The sequence below is a fragment of the Urocampus carinirostris genome, chromosome 18, assembly GCF_059441175.1.
Source record: "Urocampus carinirostris isolate Australia breed hairy pipefish chromosome 18, RoL_Ucar_1.0, whole genome shotgun sequence".
Classification (NCBI taxonomy): Eukaryota; Metazoa; Chordata; class Actinopteri; order Syngnathiformes; family Syngnathidae; genus Urocampus; species Urocampus carinirostris.
Window position 1 is genome coordinate 15,635,640 of NC_142366.1, and position 25,711 is coordinate 15,661,350.

The 25,711-nt window shown below is 40.2% G+C and overlaps 1 protein-coding gene across 2 annotated transcripts in view; it reads right to left on the reverse strand.

Annotated features, from left to right (window-relative positions):
• vps41 (VPS41 subunit of HOPS complex) overlaps positions 1-25,711 on the reverse strand; it is a 60,181-nt gene that overhangs the window by 10,560 nt on the left and 23,910 nt on the right. The window contains exons 7-18 of one of the 2 annotated variants that reach the window (XM_088322480.1): positions 21,787-21,852; positions 14,966-15,085; positions 11,531-11,677; positions 11,401-11,467; positions 9,457-9,554; positions 9,270-9,399; positions 6,313-6,547; positions 4,234-4,315; positions 4,071-4,163; positions 3,865-3,992; positions 1,441-1,585; positions 1,310-1,351 (exon numbers count right to left, since the gene is read on the reverse strand). In XM_088322480.1, the coding sequence (XP_088178606.1) occupies positions 1,310-1,351; positions 1,441-1,585; positions 3,865-3,992; positions 4,071-4,163; positions 4,234-4,315; positions 6,313-6,547; positions 9,270-9,399; positions 9,457-9,554; positions 11,401-11,467; positions 11,531-11,677; positions 14,966-15,085; positions 21,787-21,852 (1,353 nt within the window). Of the gene's footprint in view, positions 1-1,309; positions 1,352-1,440; positions 1,586-3,864; positions 3,993-4,070; positions 4,164-4,233; positions 4,316-6,312; positions 6,548-9,269; positions 9,555-11,400; positions 11,468-11,530; positions 11,678-14,965; positions 15,086-21,786; positions 21,853-25,711 lie in introns of both variants that reach the window. The other variant, XM_088322479.1, reaches the window with a different exon arrangement.

Consider the following 25,711-nt stretch of genomic DNA (forward strand, 5'->3'; position numbering starts at 1 on the left):
TAATTACTTGTGAAGCGTCAGCAATATGTGGGACACAATCATGAAGTGGAACATACTTTATTGGATATTTTGAACTTTTTTGACAAAAAAAAAAAACCCCAAAAAGTGGGTGTGCAAAATGATTCAGCCCCATTGAGTAAATACTTTGTAGCGCCACCTTTCTCTGCGATTACAGCTGCAAGTCACTTGGAGTATGTCTCTATTAGTTTTGCACATCGAGAAACTGATATTTTTGCCCATTCCTCCTTGCAAAACAGCTTCTTCCAGAATGGTCCTGTATTTGGCCCCATCAATTTTAAACATCTTCCCGGTCCTTGCTGAAGAAAAGTAGGCCCAAACCATGATGCTGCCACCACCATGCTTGACTGTTGGGATGGTGTGTTGAGGGTGAATACCTGTGCAGCTTTCACGCCAAACATAACGTCTTGCATTGTTGCCAAAAAGTTCGATTTTGCTCTCATCTGACCAGAGCATGTTTGGTGTGTCTCCCAGGTGGCTTGTGGCAAACTTTAAACAACACTTTTTATGGATATCTTTAAGAAATGGCTTCCTTCTTGCCACTCTTCCATAAAGGCCAGATTTGTGCAGTATACGACTAATTGTTGTCCTATTGACAGATTCTCCCACCTCAGCTGTAGACCTCTGCAGTTCATACGGAGTGATCAAAGTCCTCCTGGCTGCATCTCTGATCAGTTTTCTGAATGTTTAGGGGGACGGCCCGATCTTGGTAGGCTTGCAGTGGTCTGATAATCCTTCCATTTGAATATTATTGCTAGCACAGTGGTGCTTGGGATGTTTAAAGCTTGTAAATCTTTTTGTATCCAAATCCAGCTTTAAAGTTCTCCACAACAGTATCTCGGACCTGCCTGGCGTGTTTCTCGTTCTTCATGATGCTCTTTGCGCTTTAAACAGACTTCTGAGACTATTACAGTGCAGTTTCATTTATACAGAGACTTGATTACACACAGGTGGATTCAATGTATCATCCTTAGTCATTTAGATCAGCATTGAATCATTCAGAGATCCTCGCTGAACTCCTGGACAGAGTTTGCTGCACTGAAAGTAAAGGAGCTAATTAATTTTGCACACCCACTTTTTCGTTTTTTATTTGTTAAAAAGGTTTAAAATATCCAATAATGTGCGTTCCACTTCATGATTGTGTCCCACTTATTGTTGATGCTTCACAAGAAATAACAGGTTTATTTCTTTATGTTTGAAGTCTGAAATGTGGCAAAAGGTCACAAAGTTCAAGGGGGCCAAATAGTTTTGCAACCCACTGTACAAATGAAAACTCTGAAGTGACACTCACCGATATTTTGTCTTCATTGTCCAAAAGCATGTCCACAGCTTTCTGCACACAAAAACACAACAAATGGTACAACGGGGGTGGGGGAGAATCGGAGATGATGTCGAGCGTGATGTTGAGGGACTGCAGGACACCTCTTTGTCAAAATCCATGAGAAGCACTATCTTGTCCTCAATGGAGGAGAAGAGGTTGTGCTTGTGGATAAGCTGGTACACGTCTTTGTGATGCAGGCGCAGGTAGATCTCTAGCGCACGGTCGTAACGCTGGTCGTACGTGTAGCTGCAGGAAAGACGATGTCATTTATCGTTTTCATTTCATGTACTCAATTTTGTTTTTTTCTGGGGGTCTTTTGTGTAATGCAAAGGGCGTAGCTGATTAGACAAATGAAGCAGTAAGCCCAGAAGTTAGCAACCTTTTCTTTATCACGGACCAGTTTTGTGTCTGACAAATATTCTGGCGTTCAGGCCCACTGATAAAGTGAGTAAAAATAACAATAATAATTAGACAAACCTTTCAGCAATTGAGAGAGTTGGGGCTGGATCTGGAAGATGTTAGCATGTAATCGTAAGCATGAAGTTGTTAGCATGAACATATTAGCATGACTCATTAGAATTTATATGACAACACCTTAGAAACTGCCATGTCAGCTTTATTTTCAAAGCATCTTTGTATTTTTTTCATTTAAAGCGTGGTCTGTCGAGTCAGACTGCCGAGAAACACGGCAATAATTTCAAGCATTCTCAAGCACTTCACCCAAAATTCAAGCATTTTCCTAGATTTCAAGCACCAATACGAAGTCTGATTTTATCTCAATAAAACATTACGTTGTAATGGAGCATTTTGGGAAAGCGTTCGGCCAAAACAACGTTGTAAAACGGGGCAGCACAAGTAAAAAGAATGTGATTATGAGAAAAAAGCTACTGCCTTTTGCTTTGACGTCTTCAGTCCTAGTGGGTTTGTGGATAAGAGTTTGTGATCTTACCGCCACCATCCGGGTTCGATTCCAGCTGCATTCGATGCAGAGCAAATGGGGTGATATTCGATGAGTGATCAAGCATTGCCTATTTATTGGGATTTACTACCATAAAACTTCAGTGTAGCTCTACTACACTCAAACCTATTGAATCATTTCCTGATTTAGTCACGTGCTACATGCGTATTGTCTTGCTGTTCATGAACCACTCATCTAGGTTACTTGGCACACACTTCAGGAATTCAACCTGAGAAGCACATCACTAGTGGACACAAAACATGAAACCCTAAGTGTGCCAAAAGGCCACAATCCAGGTCAGGAACCTATGGCTTGAAGCCATATATGAAATGAAATGAAATGATCTGCATTTAAATAACGCTTTTCAAAGTCGATGACTTCCCAAAGCACTTTACAATGTGCTTCACATTTCCCAATAGCGGCCTTGCAGCCATGTAAGGCGCTAACCTGCTTAATGGGGGTATTAGGGGTTCAGTGTCTTACCCAAGGACACTTCGACATGTAACACGGACGAGCCGGGATTCGAACTGGGATCCCTTGATCCCAAGACGAGCACTCTACCTCCCTATATATGGCTCTTTTCATAAGTATATTTTTTCTCGTAGATGAAATGGAACGCGTGATAATATCTACTGAATTGTTACATGCTCAGCCGAATGTAGATTGTGCTAAGCTGGGACAAGAGTGAAAATGTATAAGTTTCAGTCCAGGATGTATAGGCCACAGTTTTAACTCCAGTTAACAGTCAAAGTTTACTAACCCGATTTGGTTGTACATTGCTTTTTATATATATATATATATATATATATATATATATATATATATATATCCCATAGCTCAGGAGGTAGAGCGCTCGTCTTGGGATCAAGGGATCCCAGTTCGAATCCCGGCTTGTCCGTGTTACATGTCGAAGTGTCCTTGGGTAAGACACTGAACCCCTAATGCCCCCAATAAGCAGGTTAGCGTCTTACATGGCTGCAATACAAGGCTGCTATTGGGAAATGTGAAGCACACTGTAAAGCGCTTTGGGAAGTCGTTGACTTGAAAAGCGCTATATAAATCCAGATCATTTTCATTTCATTTCATTTCATTTAAGACAAAAACCCTCAGAACCAACTGTAAACACCCAATTATTCTAGAAAAGCACCCAGGACAGTTATTTTGGGTGAGCAGTAGGAATGGGTAGGGCTATACACACTGTACGCGCGCTGCTTCGTCTGCACCGAAGGTAAACATGTTGGTATCCTCGTTTGCAGCATTTTGTGACATTTTTACAAAATAACTTTGCTTGCACCTTGTGTTGAAACCATTAATTAGGACAAAAAAAGCCTTAACACTCTTAATTGGGGGATTGAGACAAATTTTAAGTAGTATGTTTATATAGATAGGGGACACAGGCTCTGGCATTATTAATCCATAAATTCGTTCAAATTATCAAAATGTGCTGAAGGATTAGCTGTCTCCAAAAAATAGAATATTCTTGCTTTTATGGCGTTTTGGGTCAAAAAGGTTCCCGCCCCCTGACCCAGTCAAATATAAACAGTCCAAATATGGCGATGCGACTCACAGTTCAGCTAGTGTAGTGAGCAAGGTACTGTTCATAGGGTTCTTGTTCAGATGGTCGGTGACAGCCTGCACAATGGCCATGTTGTTGTAAAGCTCACCTGGCCACTCCTTGATCAGTGTGGCAAAACCCTGAGTGGTGATGTAGGCAGAAGAAATCAACTTAAACTAGCTTAAATACCAAACACATGACAAAGGAATTAGAAGTACCTCGTAGTCTGTCTTGAGGAATTCATGCAAGATCATTTCGTAGATGGCCGGCCGAAGACGCAGATCACCTCTGGGTAAATATTGACTGATGGCCTAAAAGGGACATCAAGTGAAAACTTTAAAGCAACAGTTCATTTTGTGACATAATTTCATTATGACGGACCTTCAGCTGTCCAATCGTCTTAAATCGGTAGACCTCGTTTTCCCAAAGTTCCATGTTTTTCCCAAGGACCTTTTGGCACTTTCTGCAAGTGAAAACTCTGTACAGTATTATGCAAATCTAGGAACATACACGTACACACATTGTGTCCTGAAATGCATGAGCTTAAAAAGACAGAAGTTGAATCAGAACTTGAAATTTTATGGTTAAAATAAGTATGGACAGTTCAACGAAAGCATGCATTTTAGTAAATAAAATACGAAAGAGCACACAAAAAAAAGATAATAAACATGAAAGACCTAAAAAAAATTATAAGGGGAATTGAGTAAACAAGACAAGTAATGAAAATAACAAATAGTAAAACAAAGCAAAGTGAGAAAAAGGAAAAAAATTAAAAAAGAAGAAAGTAAATCACCAATTTTCTGGACTATAAGGCGCATCCAAAAACCCCAATTGTGCCAGAGATTCGAAAGTGCCCCGCACTGCGCGGCATGTGAAGCCTGTCTTTTCTAATGAAACAAGAGTGTACACACATTTCCATCTTAAATATTTCTTTTTCTACAGAGGTCACATTAACTGATTTTGTGTTGATGGGAAAAAGTTAAGGCCTTCTCTCGTTTTGAAAGGTAGAAAATTGGATCATAAACCACCGCAGCAGTGCGTCCTTAAGATACCCAGTACAGACAGAAAGCGCCTTAAGGAACAAAAAAAGAAAAATGACGGATGGATAATGAAAAAAAAAATGTCAGCGAGGGAGAAGCCTGGCCCGGCCCGAACGTAATGATTGACATTTTAGGCCTGACCTCACCCAAATTTCAGGTTATTCTTGGGTTTAAGATCTAATCCATACTGGTCTAGTCAAGTCAAATCACATTTTTTAGTGTAGCCCTCAATCACAAAATATCTCAAAGGACTGCGCAGGCCACAATTACACCATCCTTTGAGCTGAAACCCACATGCGCACAAGGAAAAACTCAACTTTAATTTTTTGTACAACCCATCCCCTTTCTGTAGTTATATTTCCATGCGCCTTATAGTCCAGTCTGCCCTATATATGAAAAGGTTATCACAAATGGCCTTTTTTTGGGGGGTTTACAGTAAGAAAAATAAAGTATATAATTTATCCACTAATTAAATATCTATTAAAAATATACAAACTGTTGCCAAGTTGGTGGAATATACAGTGGAACCTCGGTTTTCGAACGCCTCTCATTTCGGACAAATCGGTGTTCGACCAAAAATTTCGAGAAATTCTTGCTTTGCTGTTCGGTCAAAAAATCGGAGTTCGAACGCCAGTACGCTAGGGTGCGATGCTGAGCGGCGTACGGGTGTTTTAACCCCTAATTATGCCTCCGAAGAAGGTCGGTGCAAGCAGGACAGGTGAAAAAAGACAAATTGTTCGTCCAACTATTGCCTTTAAGAAAGACATAAAAGCTAAATATGAAAGAGGTGTATGAATTTCCGATCTTGCTAGTGAATAGAGCATGGCTAAATCTACTATCAGTACGATAGTAAAGAATAAGGAGGCTGTGAAATCGAGTGATGCGGCTAAGGAAGTTAGCGCTATAAGCGAGCAACTGCCGCAAGTTTTGGAAGAGGTTGAAAAACTTTTGAGGATTTTTCTCTCCCCACCGTCCACCACAAAGGTAAGAAATCCTATTTATAATCCTTTTTTATTTTTACACGTTCATGTTAGCGTAATCTTTCGTACGGAAGATTACGCTAACGCGAACGTACGATTAGCCTGGGTTAGCTTCATGTTTACGTTCATGTTAAACATTCAGGGTGTTGGAACGGATTAAAACAATTTTAAATTACTTTTAATGGGTAAACGATTTTCGGAGATCGACCAAATCGGTTTTCGAACAGGGTTCTGGAACGGATTATGGTCGAGAACCGAGGTTACACTGTAATTGTCTTTTTCATTAGGCTCGATAACGCTCACCAATCAGATAACTTTTAGGTGTCATGTGTCAATAGGTTAAAATATTCAAAATCACATCTGGGGATTTTTTTCAGGCATACAGGTGTACCTAGTGAAGTGCCCCAGTATAAAAGCCAGAAGATATTATAAAGGCTAACCTTGCAGCGCCGTCATAGTCGCCTTTCTCCACCAGGTGGTTGATGTAGGCCATGCCGATCTTCTGCACGTCGTGTCTCTTGATGTTTTTGAAGCTGATATCTGTGGCCATTAGCGCTTCTTCATACTTCTTCTTGTCCAGTAACCAGTCAATGTGGTCATCCTGATCACGCTCCTTGGCCACGACCACGTCTTTAGGGCTGACGATGTAGAACAGCGACTCGCCCTCTGAATGCTCTGTGCACATGAGTGGACATTTATCTAAGAGCTTGTCAAATAAGTGGCACTCCTTGCAGATGGGAGCCACCGCAAGTTAAACTCATGTCACTCAATTATTTTAGCCCATAGGAATGAATGGAAACTTAATTACCGTATTTACGGACTTTAAGGCCAGAAATTTGGACGAGTGCCTTAAAAACCGGTGCACCTTGTATGCAGACACAGTTGGAAGTGCATTACAGTGTGCAGTTACTGATTAGTCAATACAGTGGCTTGCGAAACTATTTGGCTCCCTAAAACTTTGTGACCTTTTGCCACATTTCAGACTTCAAACATAAATATATAAAACTGTAATTTCTTGTGAAGAATCAATAATAAGTGGGACACAATCATGAAGTGGAACAAACTTTATTGGATATTTTAAACTTTTTTAACGAATAAAAAACGAAAAAGTGGGTGTGCGAAATTATTCAGCCCCATTGAGTTATTACTTTGTAGCGCCACCTTTTGCTGCGATTACAGCTTCAAGGCACTTGGGGTGTGTCTCTATCAGTTTTGCACATTGAGAAACTGATATTTTTGCCCATTCCGCCTTGCAAAACAGCTCCAGCTCGGTGAGGTTGGCTGGAAAGCGTTTGTGAACAGCAGTTTTCAGTTCTTTCCACAGATTCTCGATTGGATTGAGGTCCTGACTTTGATTTGGCCATTCTAACACCTTCATATGTTTTTGGTGAACCATTCCATTGTAGCTATTGGTTTATGTTTTGGATCATTGTCTTGTTGGAAGACAAATCTCCATCCCAGACTCCATCAAGTTTTCCTGTATTTGGCCCCATCCCTCTTCCCATCAATTTTACCATCTTACCTGCCCCTGCTGAAGAAAAGCAGGCCCAAACCATAATGCTGCCACCACCATGTTTGACTGTGGGGATGGTGTGTTGAGGGTGATGAGCTGCGCTGCTTTTACGCCAAACATATCGTCTCGCAGGGGCAGCACGGCGGCGCAGTGGTTAGCGCATGTGCGGCACAGTTCTAAAGTCTTGGGAACCTCCTGTGTGGGTTCAAATCCAGCTAACGGACTTACTGTGCGGAGTTTGTATGTTCTCCCCGTGCTTGCGTGGGTTTCCTCCGGGCACTCCGGTTTCCTCCCACATTCCAAAGACATGCATTTCAGGTGGATTGGCCGGTCTAAATTGTCCCTAGGTGTGAATGAGCGAGCGAGTTGTCTGTCCCTGTGTGCCCTTCGATTGGCTGGCAACCAGTTCAGGGTGTCCCCTGCCCACTGCCCGATGATTGCTGGGATGGGCTCCAGCACCCCCGTGACCCTACTGAGGATAAGCGGTGCAGCTAATGAGATGAGATGAGAATGAGATATCGTCTCGCATTGTTGCCAAACAGTGAAAAAGAAAAAACTCATAAATTCCAGGCCAGTGTGAGAAGCGTCCTTTCTCTTGAGACTCCAGAATAAGAATGATGAAAAATAATTAATTTAAAAGAAGATGACGGGTAGTTACGTCTTGCTCAAAAAGGGTGACGAGCAATGCTAACCCCTTGTGCACACTCTAGGCTACTTAGATGAACGGATCTACTTTCTCTGCAAACAAAGGAGAGCAACGGCCCTACCTCTATCATGCTCTCATTCTACAGGAGCACCATTGAAAGCATACTGATCACTGTGTGGTATGGCGCGCCTCCAACATGCCCTGCTGAAAAACTCAGCAGCGCATTGTGAGACCAGCGGTTATTGAAGTCCCCCTCTCGTCCCTCCTGGACATCTACAACCCCCACCTCAACCGCAAAACCACCAAGATTTGCAGGTGACCCCACCCACCCATCTTATAGCCTCTTTAACCCGTTGCCCCCAGGGAAAAGACTGCGGAGTTGCTGAGCCAGAACCATCAGGCTCAAAGACAGCTTCTTCCATCAGGCTGTCAGAACTGTGAACTTTCTCCCTGCCCTACCCCCTTCCCAACTTTCTGCCTACTGCCAAATCAATGCAGAGCTGCTCTATTTAGATCCCGGCTTATACTTTGCACATTTTTTATTCTATACCTTATATTTTTTTCATATGCTTACTTTTTAAACTTGTTGTTATTCGTATTGTTGAGTTATTTATTGCACGTAGGGTGAGATGAAGTAATTTAATCTGTGCCGAATGTTGTGCAATTCGCATACTTACAGTAAAGTTGACTATGAGAATGACAATTTTGAAGGCTTTGACTGAACTGTTTTGGGTCGGTACAGCCTAGCATTGATTAACGTGAAGTCAAACAGTGCCATGGTTTGGTTCTTTTTGCTAAGTTTGAGTTTAACATGCGTTTGAAGGAAATCACAATTTGTGGAGGTTTGCTATAAACCATAGATACCACCAAAATAACAAATTATTTTTACTTGTAATTTAGTTAAGTTTCAACCATTTTATTCTTATTCCATTCTCCCTGCTTCATTTGTTTTGAATTATTGATGTTATTTGTCCAACTATTTCATTTATAAAATATCTGTTAAACTGAACAATGATGACCTAGTTGATTTAATTTAGTTGTAAAATAAATTAAGGACTATTACAATTAAAACAACATAAGTACCAATAATTGGTATTGCTCTTGTATTTGCTTTTAAGACTATTTATTATAACCTTAAGAGAATCGGCAGAGTACTGGTTCAAATGCAAAATGTATAAATGCATTGAATTAGTACACAAAAAAAATGTCTAAATCTTTGTCTACAATTGGGGTCTTACCGAGGCGGTAGTCACGACACTCGTTCTCCTGGTAATTGCGCACTGTCAGGGCGTCTGACGAGATCTCTTCGCAGGACTCAGGCAAAGGTTGTATGATGTCGAGACGAGGCCGCGCCAGAAACTCCTCGTCCTGCCCCCACAAACAAATATCAGTACTGTTGTCGAAAGCTCTCGAGCTATTCCTTACCATGTTTTCAGGGTTCTCCTTCACAAAGAACAAGGTGACCAGCTGATCTGCCAGCGGAGCAAGTCCACTGATGAAGAACTCAGTCTCGAACGCGGAGACTGTTAAGCACAATCGGAATCACATTAAATGCAATCGTAAGGACGTTGGATGGAAGGAGCAACTGTACAAACACAGAGACTACGTTTGAATGTGTTTCATCTTTCCCCTCATTCAGACAGACCACTCACTATTTGCTCCTGCTCTAGTTAAGTTATGTAAATTTGTAGGCTCGCTTCACAGAGATGAAAAGATTGATGGTACTTAGTTTTTAGTGAGATGTTGATTCCTAGTCCAGGTTATTGTTGAAACCTGTGCTCGAACACTGCTCCGAAACTTCACAATAGCAATATTACCCAGAGTGACTAGGTCAAAATCTAGGTGTCCTATTTGACCCGAATATGTTGTTTTAGTTGCACGTGCAAAAGGTTCCTAGAATAGCTATTTTTCATCTTTGCAATATTATGAGGAGTTGCCCGATGCTGTTGCAATCCAATGCTGAGATTATAATTCATGTGTTTGTTACTCTTCTTCTTGATCTATCCATCTATCTACCCTGGTCATATCCCCCAAGAGGGGAAGACAAACACATACAAAAACGAAGAAAATAAAAATGGAAAAAGTAGCAAAGAACACACCCAAAAATTTTTGGACCATGACCAACCCTAATGCCCAAACACCCAAACAAGTTAAGCACCTCGGCACCCGAATTGGTCATGCTTTCGTCCCTCCAGATGAAACGGGACAAGAGAAAGCGGCCCTGTCACTCGGGTCAGGGTGACACAACACACTCTTCTGCTCAACAGCAGGGCCCGACAGCTTTCACTGGTTTACCCCTGCTGCATCATACGGGTGCCCTGCCCATCCCTCTAGCTTCCACTATATTTAGACCTATTTCCTGCAGAGCACTCATAACACCATCCATCCACATCAATCGCGGCCTTCCTCTTGGTCTCCTTCCATTTACTTCTGCTCTGTAGATCCTCTTCAACATTCGCTCCTCATCCATCCTATCCATGTGTCCAAACCAACCGAGTACTCTCTTATACACACGCTTGCCCAGTTCCACTACTACTCCAGTTCTCTCTCACAATTTCATTTCTCAATCTATCTAATCTTGTCACTCCTAACTTCTTCTTGATAACTGTCATAAATTGCTCTCTGGTCTCCCGATGTCTAACCTTAAACGTTTGCAGCTTGTTCATAATGCAGCGGTGAGATTTTTAACTAAGACAAGAAAGTTTGATCATATTACCCCAATTTTAGCTGTCTTGCACTGGCTCCCTGTCTGTTAAAATGTGACTCTAAGGTTCTGTTACGAACATACAAAGGTTTTTATGGTCTTGCCTCCTCTTATCTTACTGATATAGTCAAAACTCTGTTCATGTTCGGAATTTTCACTCAGAAAATGCTGGTCTACTTGTGACTGCAAGAGCCAAGAGGAAATCAGCAGGCTCGAGAGCACTCCCCACACAGACCTGTAGGATGTTCTGCCCTCTGAGATGAGATCTACAACCTGAATGGAAGTGTTGAAATCAAGACTTAAGACACACCTACATCTGAGAGCTTATGATTGATGCCAACCCCATACTATTGTTTTATTGTCATTTCCAGGTGACTGGCTGGTGGCTGAGCGAAGGAGGATGAACCTGTATGAGTCCATCATCTGCATCAACCAGCTGACTGAGATGGGAAGCTTTGTCTTAGACTTCTTGCAAAATTTTAGTTATTACTCAAGATATCTTGCTTAGGTTTTTTGAGTTTTTTCCTTGCCCTCGTGTAGATTTCAGATCAGGGGATAGAGTAATTGTGGCCTGTGCAGCCCCTTTTGTTACTCAACTGTGGTTAAATGCTATCGAAATAAATGTGATTCGACTATAAATACAATAAAATGGCAGTTGTCCATACCTATTTCCACGTAACGACTGGGCAGATCCCTCATTTCCGTTGGAAGTCGCTCCTTGACAACACATATCTGCAAACGAGGATGCCTAATTACACCAATGTCGCATGCTGGAATCCGCTTTCGATTGCAAACCTTGATAGAGGTGCCCCATCCCACAATGAGAGTGGTGTTGTCTTTCCAACACAGACTGCACGGATACATGTCTGGCCTCAGGCTGACATTGTCACGCAGTACGTTGGTGATTCGCTGCTTTGTGCTGATGTCGTAGATTTTGACGCCCTAATTCAAAAAACAAAACATTTTCATGTTTCAGACTGTGCACTCTTAAAACACCTCCGTAAAATAACCCAAATCGGGTAAAAAGCACTTACAGTATACTCAACACAGACAGGTTTGTTTAAACTTTACGAGTGATGTCCACAATTGCATGATATTTTCAGGTTGTTTTGAGCAGTGTGGCTCAATTTTGGGGGGATTGTGATCAACGGGATAAGCAAAACATATTGGTGGTTTAGTACCAGCTCAGTAGCCTAGATGGTAAGGCGCCCGCTTTGAGACTGGGAGGTTCGGGTTCGCGCCCCGGCCGAGTCATTCCTAAGACTTAAAAAGTGGTCGGCGGCGCCCTCTGTTGGCTGCGGCTGCATCGGCTCGCTACAACGGGTCAGGTGCAATCGACATTTCGTTCTGTGTACATTGTTACACAGAATGACAATACAAGGAAATTATTATTATTATTATTAGACTCTCAACCAAGGAGAGAAGACATCAATTGAGTTTGAACAGGGAAAAGGGCCTTCAGAGAAGAGAATTCCATTCCCCGTTTTTCCTTGTAAATTCAAAATCCATTGATGTATTCTCTTCTTATTTTGAGTATCTACTAAAGTTTAAACTTAACATTTGGTCCTTCAAGCTGGATTGGAGGGATGTGTTGTGGGCTCTATCTAGGTGAGGCACTTGTTAACTAGCTATCTAGTCCCCCGAGACTTCTAGGATGTCTAGACTATTATAGACATTTCGATTTGCGTGCGTGTATGTGTTTGTATGTGGCCCATAAGTTCCGAAACAGCAGAAACGATTTTTGTGAAAATGCGCACAGTGGTGCTTTAGGCCTATGGGGGCATTTTGAGCTGGGTTTGGTGTCAAGGCATCCCCAAAGGTATCCCCAACAAATACAAAAAAACCAAAACAATAAACATCTGTTTTTGTGTACAAGTGGCTCTGGAGGTGCATGCGGTCATACTGCTCTTTGGCACTCCCTAGTGGCTTAATGGCACTTTTTCAACAAACCACGGCCCCAACCACCTCGCTCAAGTAGCTTTCCCAGCAACGCCAAGCCGGGCCGTTATGCTTGAGTGAGATAAATGTAAGTTGGTTAACTTGTATAAAAAAATGGTCACATTAATACTTATCTTAATATATTTTTGATTATAATTTAAATAAATAATGGAGGCTTGAAGTAATGCGTACTGTCTATTTCTTCTTATTATTATTACTTTAAATATCCTATGGTTCTGTTAGTCCAAGGATAGGTATTTAGCTATAAATATACAAAAATCCCTGCACAAGTTTTTGTTGCTTATTGCGTCGTTTTTCATTTGGAGAACATTCGTTATAATACGTTTATAAGGAATTATTTTAGTTTAAGTTAGCTTTTCGTAAATTTAGCCACAATGTTAAATCTTATTAATCAGTTTGATCACTTTCCTAAAATGTGTGCATTGGATTTAATACTGAGTACCGTAAATTCCGGACTATAAGCCGCTACTTTTTTCCCAAATGTTCAACCCTGCGGCTTAATCAGTGATGCGGCCAATTTATGTAATTTTTCTAACGTCCGCCAGCGGCGCTCGAGTACAAAAGGTAAGATTTAGACCGGTGGAATATATGCGCCGGGGAAGACTGCAACTTCTTTGCTTGACTAGCGGCAAGAAATCTTTTCACTAAAACTGGCAACTTTTTCGCAAGTCTGCCAGTGGATGCTGACAGCGTGGGGCAGCATAAAAAAATCCACCATCACCAACGGGTTCCGAAAAGCCGGTCTGCTGTGTGACGGAGAGGAGGGCACAGAATCAGGAGTGGATGAAAGTTCCAGCGACAGTGACGGCGCGAGTCCGGCTGCGGGAGCGTGGGACGACGTCTATATGACAAAGTTTTCTTTCCGACACTGAGGAAGACAACTTTGATGGCTTCTAAGGAGGAAGATGAGGACGGTTTACCGTGATTTTTACAAGTACGATGTGTTTTTTTAACAGACCCGTTTATACTGTGTTGCGAGCGTGTTGCTACCATTAACTGCCCTGTCAGGCACCGTTTGGGATGAGTTATATCATTATTATTAAAGCTATGAAAACTCTCTCGGTGTACCGTCTTTCTTTGTAAATATGTGTAACCATGTTTGATATGTATTTGCAACTGTATATTTTTGTAATGTATTTATTTGTATTTATTTTGGACACTTATTCTGATGTTTTGCACGGGCCAATTAAAAAGAAGGGGCGTAACAAACGCGGGGTGACGGGAAGTGGGGACCGGTAAAGGTGAGTGTTCGTGGACACGGCGGACAATAGTGGATATATATTTTTCCCACCCTTACCTTTGGAAATATACACTTTTTTCCTTGGATTACTTTCAACAAGACCCGGACTTTGCAGGTCTGCATCAAACCTTAAGTACCGGTATCATTTTCTGTTCATTTTGTCGGCTGTGATTTTTGGACTGTGTACTTTATTGAAGGACATTCAGTTTCAATCGCGGGACTTAAAGCCGGGTCTGGGTTAATTTTGTGTCACATTCTTTTAATGTGGGCGCATGCGGCTTATATACAGGTGCGGCTTGTGTAAGTACAAAATCGGTTTTCCTCTTAAAATGTGGTGGGTGCGGCTTATAATCAGGTGTGCTCTATAGTCCGGAATTTACGGTACATTACTTCTCCTCATAGAATGTGTTTTGTTTTAGTATACAATTCCATTGATGTCTTCTCTTCTTATTATTAGTGTCTACTGAAGTTTAAACTTAACAGGCTTTCAAACAAAATGACACAATATTGTTTCAATATTTAAAACAAAAATACCCATTTTGTTAGTTTGGAGAAAAACTAACAGTTTTCGTTGCTTTTTTCACATCATTTGCCTTTCGGAAAATACCCGTTACGTTTTTAAAGAATTATTTTACTTAAAGATAGCTTTTCGTGAATTTGGCCACAATCTTACGTCTTTTATTAATAAGTTTGATCATTTTACTAAAACATGTAAATTGCATATAAATACTAAGTACATTACTGGAAGACTGTGTTGTTTTGTTTTTGGATTCCATCCATTGATGTCTTCTCTCCTTATTTTGATCGTCTACTCAATTTTAACCTATCAGGCTTTTAAACAAAATGATATAATATTGCTTTGTTATTGCAAACAAAAAGACCCATATAATGTTGTTTTTTCAACAAAATAACTCAAGACGCTTGGTTTAATGTACCTATGTAGTAGATTCGTCAACATTTTACCAATTGCTTTTATTTTCATCCAAGTGTTTTATTCCGAAGAAAGGTTGCGTTATAATAGTGCTGCGTACCACATTGTTGGCCCAAGCGATGAGATTGCTTCTCCACTTGATGTTGGTAATGGTGCCCTCTCCTTCATGCAGAAGAGATGTCTTCCAGCGATTCATCCAGTTGCGCTCGTACAACAGAAGCTTGGATAAAAGGAAAGCCAAAAGAAAACAAATGAAGTATGAGGAACATTTGCATTAAACTACCCATAGATGGCAGTGCATGGCTGGTGGATAGTTGAGGGTGAGAAGCATTTGGGAGATTATTTGGCCTCCGTGAGACCTTTTGGGTGATTAAATATTTGGAAAATTTGTAATGGCATATTCGGTATGTAATTAGGGCCTTGTATTTAATTTGAGCTGCTGGATTATGGGAAAAAAATAATATAAATTGAAAATCCCAATTACCAAAGTGGTTATAATTTCCTGATGAAAATGCTTAAAAATGTAAAGCATAAAGCAAATATATACTATGACCAGCATATTTCTTTAAAACAATGTGAAAGAGTTTCACATTGTACATTTACAGCGTTTATCTTTGACACATTTAATGTGACAGCATTATTAAAAAATAGATTAAATTCATACGATTAGACTAATGAAGGTATTTTTAATCAAGTGGGCATGTTAAATTAAAGGCTTTTCATTAGATTATACTTTGAGTGCCTCTGTTCTTCCTTTTTGGATGCAATATTTTTTTCCTCCACCACATTTTAACAGAATACACTCCAAAATGACACCTTATCATGGGGGTCTCTTATTTCTTTGTTTTTTTAATACATTTCCACAGATTTAGACAAATTCTTTAGACGAGAAATGTCAACCTCAGTTTGACCTGGGGGCCAGATCCAGACTCTATGTTCTTAAGTGGGCAGAATCAGTTAAAAAATATCAACGCCAAATATTTAGCTTTGTTTTTCAGTACAGACGCAGCCCTGCTTACGAACATTCGAGTTACAAAAAAAGGTGGATATGAAAAAAAAAAAAATTGGGATATTGAAAAACATCCAGACATGGCTGTAGGTTAGATTTTGTATTGTGTGCACCTTTTTCCGAGTACAGGACATTACTGTAGTGCTTCTTTCCGCCGCTACCAGCATGTGGATCTGTGAGAGCTCACCCAGCATCCACCCAGAAGAAGAAATCCGGCTTCCTCTTCCTAGTTTGTGTGTAAACATACTATACTGTATCTCCAGAACTTTAACATTTTTATTGTTTAATACCTCGTGCATCCATTCAATTTGGTTGGTGTTAAGTGTAACAAAGAGGTGAGCCTTTTTATTTGAAATGAAAGTGGAATAAGAAAGCTTGATGCGGTTGAGAAAATGGTTGGATCGCTTTTTCTCGGCCACTTTCCACCACAAAGGAGGAGGTTGCCTAACTCTTGAACCTCATCTTCCAAAAGTAAGATAAACCCATCTTTATAGAGCATATTATTTTATGAAATATTTATTTTTTAGTACAAAACAATACAGGTGACTTATACAAGCCTTAAACATACATTCCATACAATATATAGCACTGAAGCGACTTACGAACAAATTCAAATTACGAACAATTGCCCAAAATCTCGTTTGTAAGTAGGGCAGCGTCTGTACTATGCTTTATCATTCATACTACATTTATAGCCTACCCTACAAACTATTATCACGGATGATAGCACAGCCCTACCTCAAAAACATAATAAAAACATCAACCAGAGAGGAGTTCAATAAAAAGACCTATATATAAAATGTAGCTACTTTGTGATAGGTTGCTGTATTTGACTGAGCTAGAAATGGATTATTTCATATAGGTATGAAAGGCTAATGCATCTTTTTTTCCTTACATAAGGTAAAGATACAAAAGCCGCACAACATCAGGCTCAGCAACTAAATGACTCTTCGCCCCACAGAGAGACGGTGCGACAAAAGAACAGCGGAAGAAAACATTTGATTTTTCTTGGGAACGGGAAACGTCCCCCGTCGAGGCACATTGATTTCTTAGCCAGGCAACTCGCCGAGGCCTTCAGAGAGAGGAATGAGCAGCGATTCAAGAAAATGGCAAAGCGGCGCCCTAACAATAGCCGAAAAGAAGTGTTGCTTGTTGTATAAATGTCAGTGCACCTGATCTAAAAATAATCCACGAAGGGATTACATTCAATGGTTTGTAAATACATTAGGTAGACAAACTCAAAAATATCTTAACTCCAGCGGTGCTGTCATTACACATTTTATTTTTGTCCCATGTACAATTGCTCCTTTATAAAATTCATCTTCCCAACATTATTTTACTCCTGCCCTCAAAAAGATGATAATTTCGTGATTTACGTGAAATGAAAAAAAAATAGCACTTTGTGTACACTAATGTGGAGATCTGTGAGTAGAGCTTGAATTTGGTCAAAATGGGGCAACGTTTCGTTTTGTCTTTTTCCATTATTTTCATTGGACTGGATCAAGATAGCGTTCTCCGATTCTAATCAATTCTATCTTGTTGGAGCAGAATAATGTAAGTATGCCAAAAAAAAAGTCTCTACCTGATTTCTATTAAAACTTATGATTTGTTTGAAAATAAATGAAAAACAAATTTTCCTTCCTGCCACTAGAGGGAAGTAAAGGTGTTGATCGGTTACGACCATGCAACTTAGCGAGGGGAGTTATTCATGTGCCTTTTTTGTAATACTTTATAATCACAAGTTACGTTTCCACACCACATTTTACAGGCAGTTAGATAAGTTACCCTAGATGTGAAAAATACTTTAAAAAATCAGACTCGGCATTTAGTCTGTGGTCTGTGCAGTCCTTTGAGACTTCTTGTGATTAAGGGCTATACAAATAAATATGACTGGACTTCACGTAATGCCTTGCTGTAGCCCGTTTTTTAAACTCATGTAGTGTCATAACTTATAAATACGTTTTCAGAAGCATTAACCTCCGAGGGCCAAAACGGATTTTATCAACCCTCTAAGCATGGTTTTCAGTATGATAAATCTCCATTAGATGGCAGAAGAAGCTTTTATCTGATCTTTGTCCACACATCAAGGAAGCCCACTTCCTTTATCGACTTCCTAAAAACGGCGAATGAGTGTGTGTAGGCAGCCCCATATGGCGAATCGGCGTAGTGAAGCAGTGTGGTGAGACAGGACAGATACTGGCAGTTAACTCTTCAACAGAGATTTTTTCTTTCACACAAATGACAAAATCCCATTGTCATCGTCTGGTCACAGAGGGATGACGTTACATGCACGTCCGCAGCTCGGGGGAATAAAATCGCCATGGTGACCGAAATGATTTGATCAATTCACCGGAAACATGAGGCTCTGAAAGGTTCTTGCAATCTCATGAACTTTTCATGCATCAGTTGAGTGTTTATGCAGTAAACTGTTATTTTGTAAGAAAATCGTCCTTGTGTTGTTGATAGAAAGCAATGTTTAGATATGGGAAGTGCAAAAAAGAAAAGAGAAAAAATAGCACCCAAGTGAAAGATCAGCTTGAAACATATCCTTTTACAAAAAACTTTTTCTCAGAGGTGTCCTTGAAAACGAGTATTTTCAAGAAACTTGTTTTTTTACTAAACAATGGTAAACTCTAGAAACATAGTTTTTTTCTAATGAAAGGAGGGGGTTCAAACTGGCTTGGAGCGGGATGGGTGCCACCAGGCTGAAATTGCCCATGACACACCACAGTAAATGGTGCCTGTACGACCCTTGTGGTTAAGGGACCCAACCAATATGCATATAAAGCTACAGAATGATGTCTAGGTCTTCATAAATGAGGCAAAATGGCAAAGAACAACTGGCACCGGTTCTCCCAATTTGAGAAAAATATGCGGCATTGGATGAGTTAAAAGAGTAGGTATTGTTAAAAAACTTTACAGGTACAGTACACAATACTTTAATATGCTAAACAATAGCCCAGGCCTGTAAAAAAACAAACATTTTTTTCTCTAAAGCAATAAAATTCCAATAACGATTAACTGTCTAGGGTGGCATTAGCTCAGGAGGTAGCACGCTCGTCTTGGGATAAGGAGGTCGCAGATTCGACTCTAAGCTCTTCTGTGTTATATGTCGAAGTGTCCTTGGGCAAGACACTGAATCCCTAATGCCCCCGAAAGCAGGTAGTTGCTGATGCTGCTATCGGTTAGTTAGTGTGTAAAAGGGAAAAGTGTGAAGCACATTGTAAAGAGCTTTGGGAGGTCTTCATTGACTTGAAAAGCTATATAAATGCTGTAAAAAATGCAGTCAATTTTGTGACGAAGGACTTTAGAAATAAATGTGACCTGCCTTTACGTAAAATAATAAAGGTTTCTACTTCACAGATTTCGCCAATCAGAGGTTATTTTTGGACTGTACCCACCTCGATAAACAAGGTAATGGAAAAAATCAGCTTTTTGTGAAATGATGTCTCATTGGGCGCTTGACTGTCTTGTTAAGGATTCGAGTGCATTGTCACCTGTGGCTCTCGTCCACATGTGAGGGGGCATCAAGCATGGCTATTCCATTTGTTTCTTGTTTGGCTTGCAACAAAAAGCAAGTCAAGGGGGGCTTTTATGTGGCGGCTCTCTAGAGATCCTTTTTCCTGCACGGGTATGTCTCACATTGCTGGACAGCACTTTGTGAAAATGGGCTGCTCTTTCTGAGAGCACCCTAGAGAGACAGAGGACTTTTTTAGTGCTTGTTTTTATTCACAGCAGACAGACAAAGAAAATTCAACTTGGACATGGCAAGGTAAAAGAAAAATGTTGAACATTTTGGCTCACTATGTGCAAAACATGAAAAAGTAAATATACAGTGATGAAAATAAGTATTTGAACACCCTGCTATTTTGTTATTTCTCCCACTTAAATCATGAAAAAGGTTTGAAACGTTCATCGTAGGTGCATGTTCATAGAGAGAGAGATAAACTAAAAAGAAAAATCACCACGCATGATTTTTTTAACAATTTATTTGTGCGATATAGCTGCAAATAAGTATTTGAACACCTGAGAAAATGAATGTTCATATTTGGTACGGTGGCCTTTGTTTGCTATTACGAAGGTCAAACGTTTCCTGTAGTCTTTCACCAGGTTTGCACACACTGGAGGAGGGATCTTGGCCCACTCCACACTGACCTTTTCTAGGTCAGTCAGGTTTCTGGGCTGTCGCTGAAAAACTCGAAGATTGAGCTCCCTCCAAAAATGTTCGATTGGGTTCGGGTCTAGAGACTGGCTGGGCCATGCTAGAACCTTGATATGCTTCTTACTGAGCCAATCCTTGGTTTTTCTGGCTGTGTGCTTAGGGTCGTTGTCGTGTTGGTAGACCCAGCCACGACCCATCTTCAAAGCTCTGACTAAGGGAAGGAAGTTGTTCCCCAAAATCTCACAATACACGGCCCCCAGTCATCCTCTCTTTAATGCAGTGCACTCGTCCTGTCCCATATACAGGAAAACACCCCAAAAGCACCCACATACTTCACAGTAGGGATGGTGTTCTTCGGATTGTACTTTTCATTCTCCTTCGTCCAAACACGCTGACCAAAAAGTTCTATTTTGGTCTCATCTGACCATAAAACTTTCTCCAATAACTCCTTTGTATCATCCAAATGGTCATATGACCACTTAAGACGGGCCTTGACATGTGCTGGTTTAAGCAGGGGAACGTTTCGTGCCATATATGATTTCAAATCATGACGTCTTAGTGTATTACCTACAGTAACCTCGGAAACGGTGGTCCCAGCTCTTTTCAGGTCATTGAGCAACTATTGTCATGTAGTTCCGGGATGATTCATTACCTTTCTAAATATCATTGGGACCCCACGAGGCGATATCTTGCATGGGGCTCCACTCCGACTGAGATTGACCGTCATGTTTAGGTTCTTCCATTTTCTAATGATTGCTCCAACAGTGGACCTTTTTTCACCAAGCTGCTTGGCAATTGCTCGGTAGCCCTTTCCAGCCTTGTAGAGGTGTACAATTTGGTTTCTGGTGTCTTTGTACAGCTCTTTGGTCTTCGCCATGTTACAAGTTAAAGTCTTAGTGATTGTATGGGGTACACAGATGTCTTTATGAAGCCAACGACCTCAAACAGGTGCATCTGATTCAGGATGATACATGGAATGCAGGTGGACTTCTAATGGGCTGACTAACAGGTCTTTCAGGGTCAGAATTCTAGATGATACACAGGTGTTCAAATACTTATTTGCAGCTATATCACACAAATAAATTGTTAAAAAAATCATGCGTTGTGATTTCTGGATTTTTCTTTTTAGTTTATCTCTCTGACAGTGGACATGCACCTACGATGAAAACCTCAGACCCCTCCATGAATTCTAAGAAAAATCGCAAAATAGCAAAATGTTCAGTGTCAAGTTGGGAAGAGCGAAGTGGAATAAATGTTTGCTGAATGTGAGAGCGTGTTCTTGACTGTAGCCACCTCCCACTGGGTGGATACGACTTCGGTAGACAGATAATTTTATTACAAAAATACCTTAAATAAATCCTAATGATGTAAAAAAATGCACATGCAGAAAATGCATGCACATTATCTTTCCAGCACTCTAAAATGTCCCATTCGACAAAAAACATGTAAAATAATTATCTTTCGATTTTAACTTTTTGCACCAATGGAATTAGTATGTAGATAACCAATTTTCTTCTTTCAAAATAAGAGAGAAAGTGCTTTTTCTAAGAGTAAAGAGTAAACACGAAATAACCCACCCCAAAATTGAGCAGAATAAAGGGTGTCAAAACAAACGATAAGATTGATTCTCATCTTCAGCCTGTGTGGGCATGTACTATGAATGATGGATTTCAGAATGAACTGTCCCCGCCCCCAAAAAATAATGGGTCCAACAGTATGAAGGTGTTCAAAATCGTTTTTTTCAACCTACCTTGTTGCCACCAGTGACAAACTGCTTGTAATTGGATCTGGAGAAATGGGGATGTAACGCCACCACCTAACAGAACAGATGACATAGTTAGGATTTGGAAAAGGGAAATCTGATTTGTAATCATCAATATTCCAGTTTGGTAAATGTCCATTATATATAACAAGTCACTATGTCTATTCGCCAACTTTGGTCAAATAAAGGATTCCCTGGAAGATTTTAAAACAATATCGAAATCTTTGTAATATTGATGAAAGAGGCAAAGGACTGGGAATTCTATTTAAAGGGTTAAGAAATTGTATGTAAACACAGAGGTACCAAATAGGGTGGAGTTTCCATTTTCATTCATAATATTGAATTTGATTCTGTGACGAATAGGACAGCTGCCAATGATAATATGCGTGACTGTATAACATAAAAAATATGACATGAACGAAACTGACACACCATCATTAAGAAGAGACTAAGACCAACTTTGAAATTATATTCCAAATTCAAAATTTAAAGAGTTTATTTATTATTGTAGTTTGTTATAGTGTTAGCGTTTATTTTCATATGCACAGCAAAGAATCCATTACTTGCATTGGAATCAAACTGGTGAAAAACTTAGATTACTTAAAAAGGCTATCCAGGCACTACAAAACTGTCTCAAGTTTACATCTATCTTGGTTGTTTATCAACAGAAATCATAAGTAGAGAAGTGAGATTCTGTGAGGGGGAAGGAAAGAGAGTTTAACCTTGTTTTTTATATCAATAAAAAATATTAAAAAAAATTGATGTCCATAGCACCAAGGACGGATGACATGCAAACATTTTGGCCCAATCCCATTTCTCTCACTCGGCCCTGAGAACCCTCCAGTGAGGTCCCTCGATAGAGGAGTGTCCTCCGCGAGTTGAGTGCAAAGTGGAGATTGTTTGGACAAGACTTGCAAGGTTCCACCCCTGTCCAGGAGATGGCGGTAATATTAATTGGCTGTAGACCTTAGTGACGTATTGGTCTACGTCACATGTAAACAACTCGAGTCTCAACCTGTAGTGTGTCAGTTGGAGAGTTCGTGCAACGTTAAAAATACCCGCTACTGCTGTGTTATTACCGATTGCCTGAAAGCTCATCATCTTTTCCGTGTCTCCAATCAACGGAGGAGAAATGTGCTATACTGAAGACAGCTTCGGCGCTATGTAGTGCTTGATTCATCTTTACAAGGTACGTACACTCATTAAAAAAATGACCCGTTCGGTCAAATACAGTAAGAGTTAACATACAATGCACGTTCACATAATACCCTATGTTTGTGTAGACATAAATGGCAATCTACTTATTAGTATTTTAATGCCATTTTATGACATATAGTAGGGGTCTTGAATCTGTGACATGACGAAACGTAAACAAACACAAGAACAGTCCACCTGACCCTTTAGCTGACATAATATCGTCACCAAATTTCCCTGTACGACCCAAAAACCTTAGTTCATAAGGAATTTAATTCAAAAGAGTTGTCATTGAATATAAAAAGGTCATTTCAACATTTTTTTCATGATGCTTACATCACAGTTAAAGCGTTCTTTTTCTTTTCTATGCCCACATTTATGTCTAAATTGTTTGTTATCTATTGTGTTTCAGAGTGGCTGTCCCATAAGCGTGGACAGGTTGGACAGGAATGTTCCCATCCTGTGCTTATGGTTGGATGTGGAGTCAGAACTCATTCAGGACTTAAGGTTGAGCAAGAAGGTTATGTGGGCCCTGCAGGAGCTGCTAAAGAGTGAACAGGGCCATGGCTGGAGGTCCTGATCTACGTGTACTGGCTGGTCCACGCTCTGTCCTACCGTGTGGTGTCATGGGTCTTCAGGGTTCCCAGGTCCACCGTACAAAGAATTGTCCACAGTTAATATGGAATAAATTGCCCAAAAGCCATATTTTAGGCTCTGGAAGTCAGACCCACATTTGCATTATGTGCTTTTCTGCATTACTATTCAATAAACATCTTCATTTTGAGTAACACCTTGGTGGTTTATTTCATAATGATGTGAGATACTGTGTGTGAACTATGTGACTGTTGGACAGAAAACAACTACAAATCACTCCAGCTTAAATAATAGTTTACTTTCAGAAAAACAAACTCACATTGGGCCAAAATACATAATAGTAAATAGATAATGTGTCACAAATTTTAACAAAAATATACCAATACTTCCATAAAGCTGGAAACACAAACTGGAACTTCATTGAGTTCTTAATAAAAATAAAAAAAATTCCTTTTATAAAACAAAGGGAAACATTGCAGAGATGTCACTGTTCTGGAAATTTGTCCACGAGCTTCCCAAAAAGGACGGGAACCGCTCAGTTTTGGCCACAGTTTCTTCGAGCCTTTTCCTCGCTCCGGCAGACTCCGCTTTCAAAAAGTCAAGGAGTGTATCGTGCTTCCTTTTTTTTCTGGGTGATTTGGGGTTTGGCGCCGGATTAGAAGGTGCCAACGACGTGCCCGGTGGTGTGGATGGCGTGGTAGCTGTGATGGTGACCAGCTCTTCCACGGGACGTTCTACAGTGGCCTTTAGGTTGGGTGGAAAAAACAAGAATTACTTAATGCTGATGTATTGTACAAAACAACTGTGTATAGGATGCTCAACAAGTTGATATGAGACAGGAAATTATAGGATGTGTTCTGGATAATTATTTGATAGTGAATAGATACAAAAAAATGACATGTTATTCTTATGGCTGTAAGAGCCTTCTATTGGCCAGCATCACATATGCTTTAGAATTGTCTCCACATTTGGACAACATTTTGAGAAGGTAATTAGTTTACTTAATATGTGTTTACAGAGAAGGCAGTGGACTGTGTGATAGTAATTTGTTTCAACTGTATTTCCACGTGAAATTCGGAGACATTACTCATAATGCATGATGAAAACTAATGCATTCTGATCTCACATGAAAGAATCATATTGTAAATAAAACACGACACCCGAAATTGTGTGCAGTAAACAAGGGCTTATGTCCAGAACGGTATTCTGACTATGCTCCATGTAGATGTATAAGCACGACTCGTTTAAGATAAAAACAGGGATGGGCTGAACCGTGATTTTCTGCACAGTTATCCTACTTTACGGTTTGTAGCGTGAAGATTTTTTTTGCCAGCTCCCTTGGTAGATTAGTGCACTTCGTAAAGTAGCGATTTTGCAATGTTCGTGTTTTAACGCGAAAATACGATTTTCTATTGCATTTACGTCTAACTAAGATATCTCAATACATTTTGTTGCAAATACATGCGTGGTTGTGGAAAACTACTTACATTTGTGCGGTTCCTTTTCGGGCATGTTTGTTGATATTGAGAATTCGCAAAGCCTTCTGGGTAGTCACTTCGCTGCCAAGTGAGGTCGAGAGCCCCCTCGGTCTTGAAGTGGTTACGACATGGTTTGAGGGCACTTCTGCCTCGGTCTTGAGAGTATCGGGACACACCCCATTTTCACGTGAACGCGCAAACCGAGTGACTAGGGCACATAGCGAGTGAAAGTGCGAAGAATGGGACTCAGCCTTTCTCTGCCGTGGCACTCAATGAGTTAACTTTTTGTTTTGAATAGAAAACCTCTTTTCTCAAAAAACAAACTAAAATTAGTAAATTAAAAAAAACAAAACGTAAATACCACAATGACCAAACTATAACCGGATTATAAGGTGCCATATCGCATTTCTTGCAATGTTTTAGTTGAAGGTGCGCCTTATATTCTGTAAAATACTGTAAATATCATCCAATGACCTTAGTGAAATAGGGACCAACGAGAAGAGTTCATCACTCCTCCAAAGAAGAGATTTTGAAGCCAAGGTGATGGAGAGTGGTTTGCATTTAAAAAGAAAAATACCTGCTGTATTTTCCGTAATATCAACAACATTGGATTGGAAGGCGTAGTGTTGAATTTGTGGCTTTTTAGT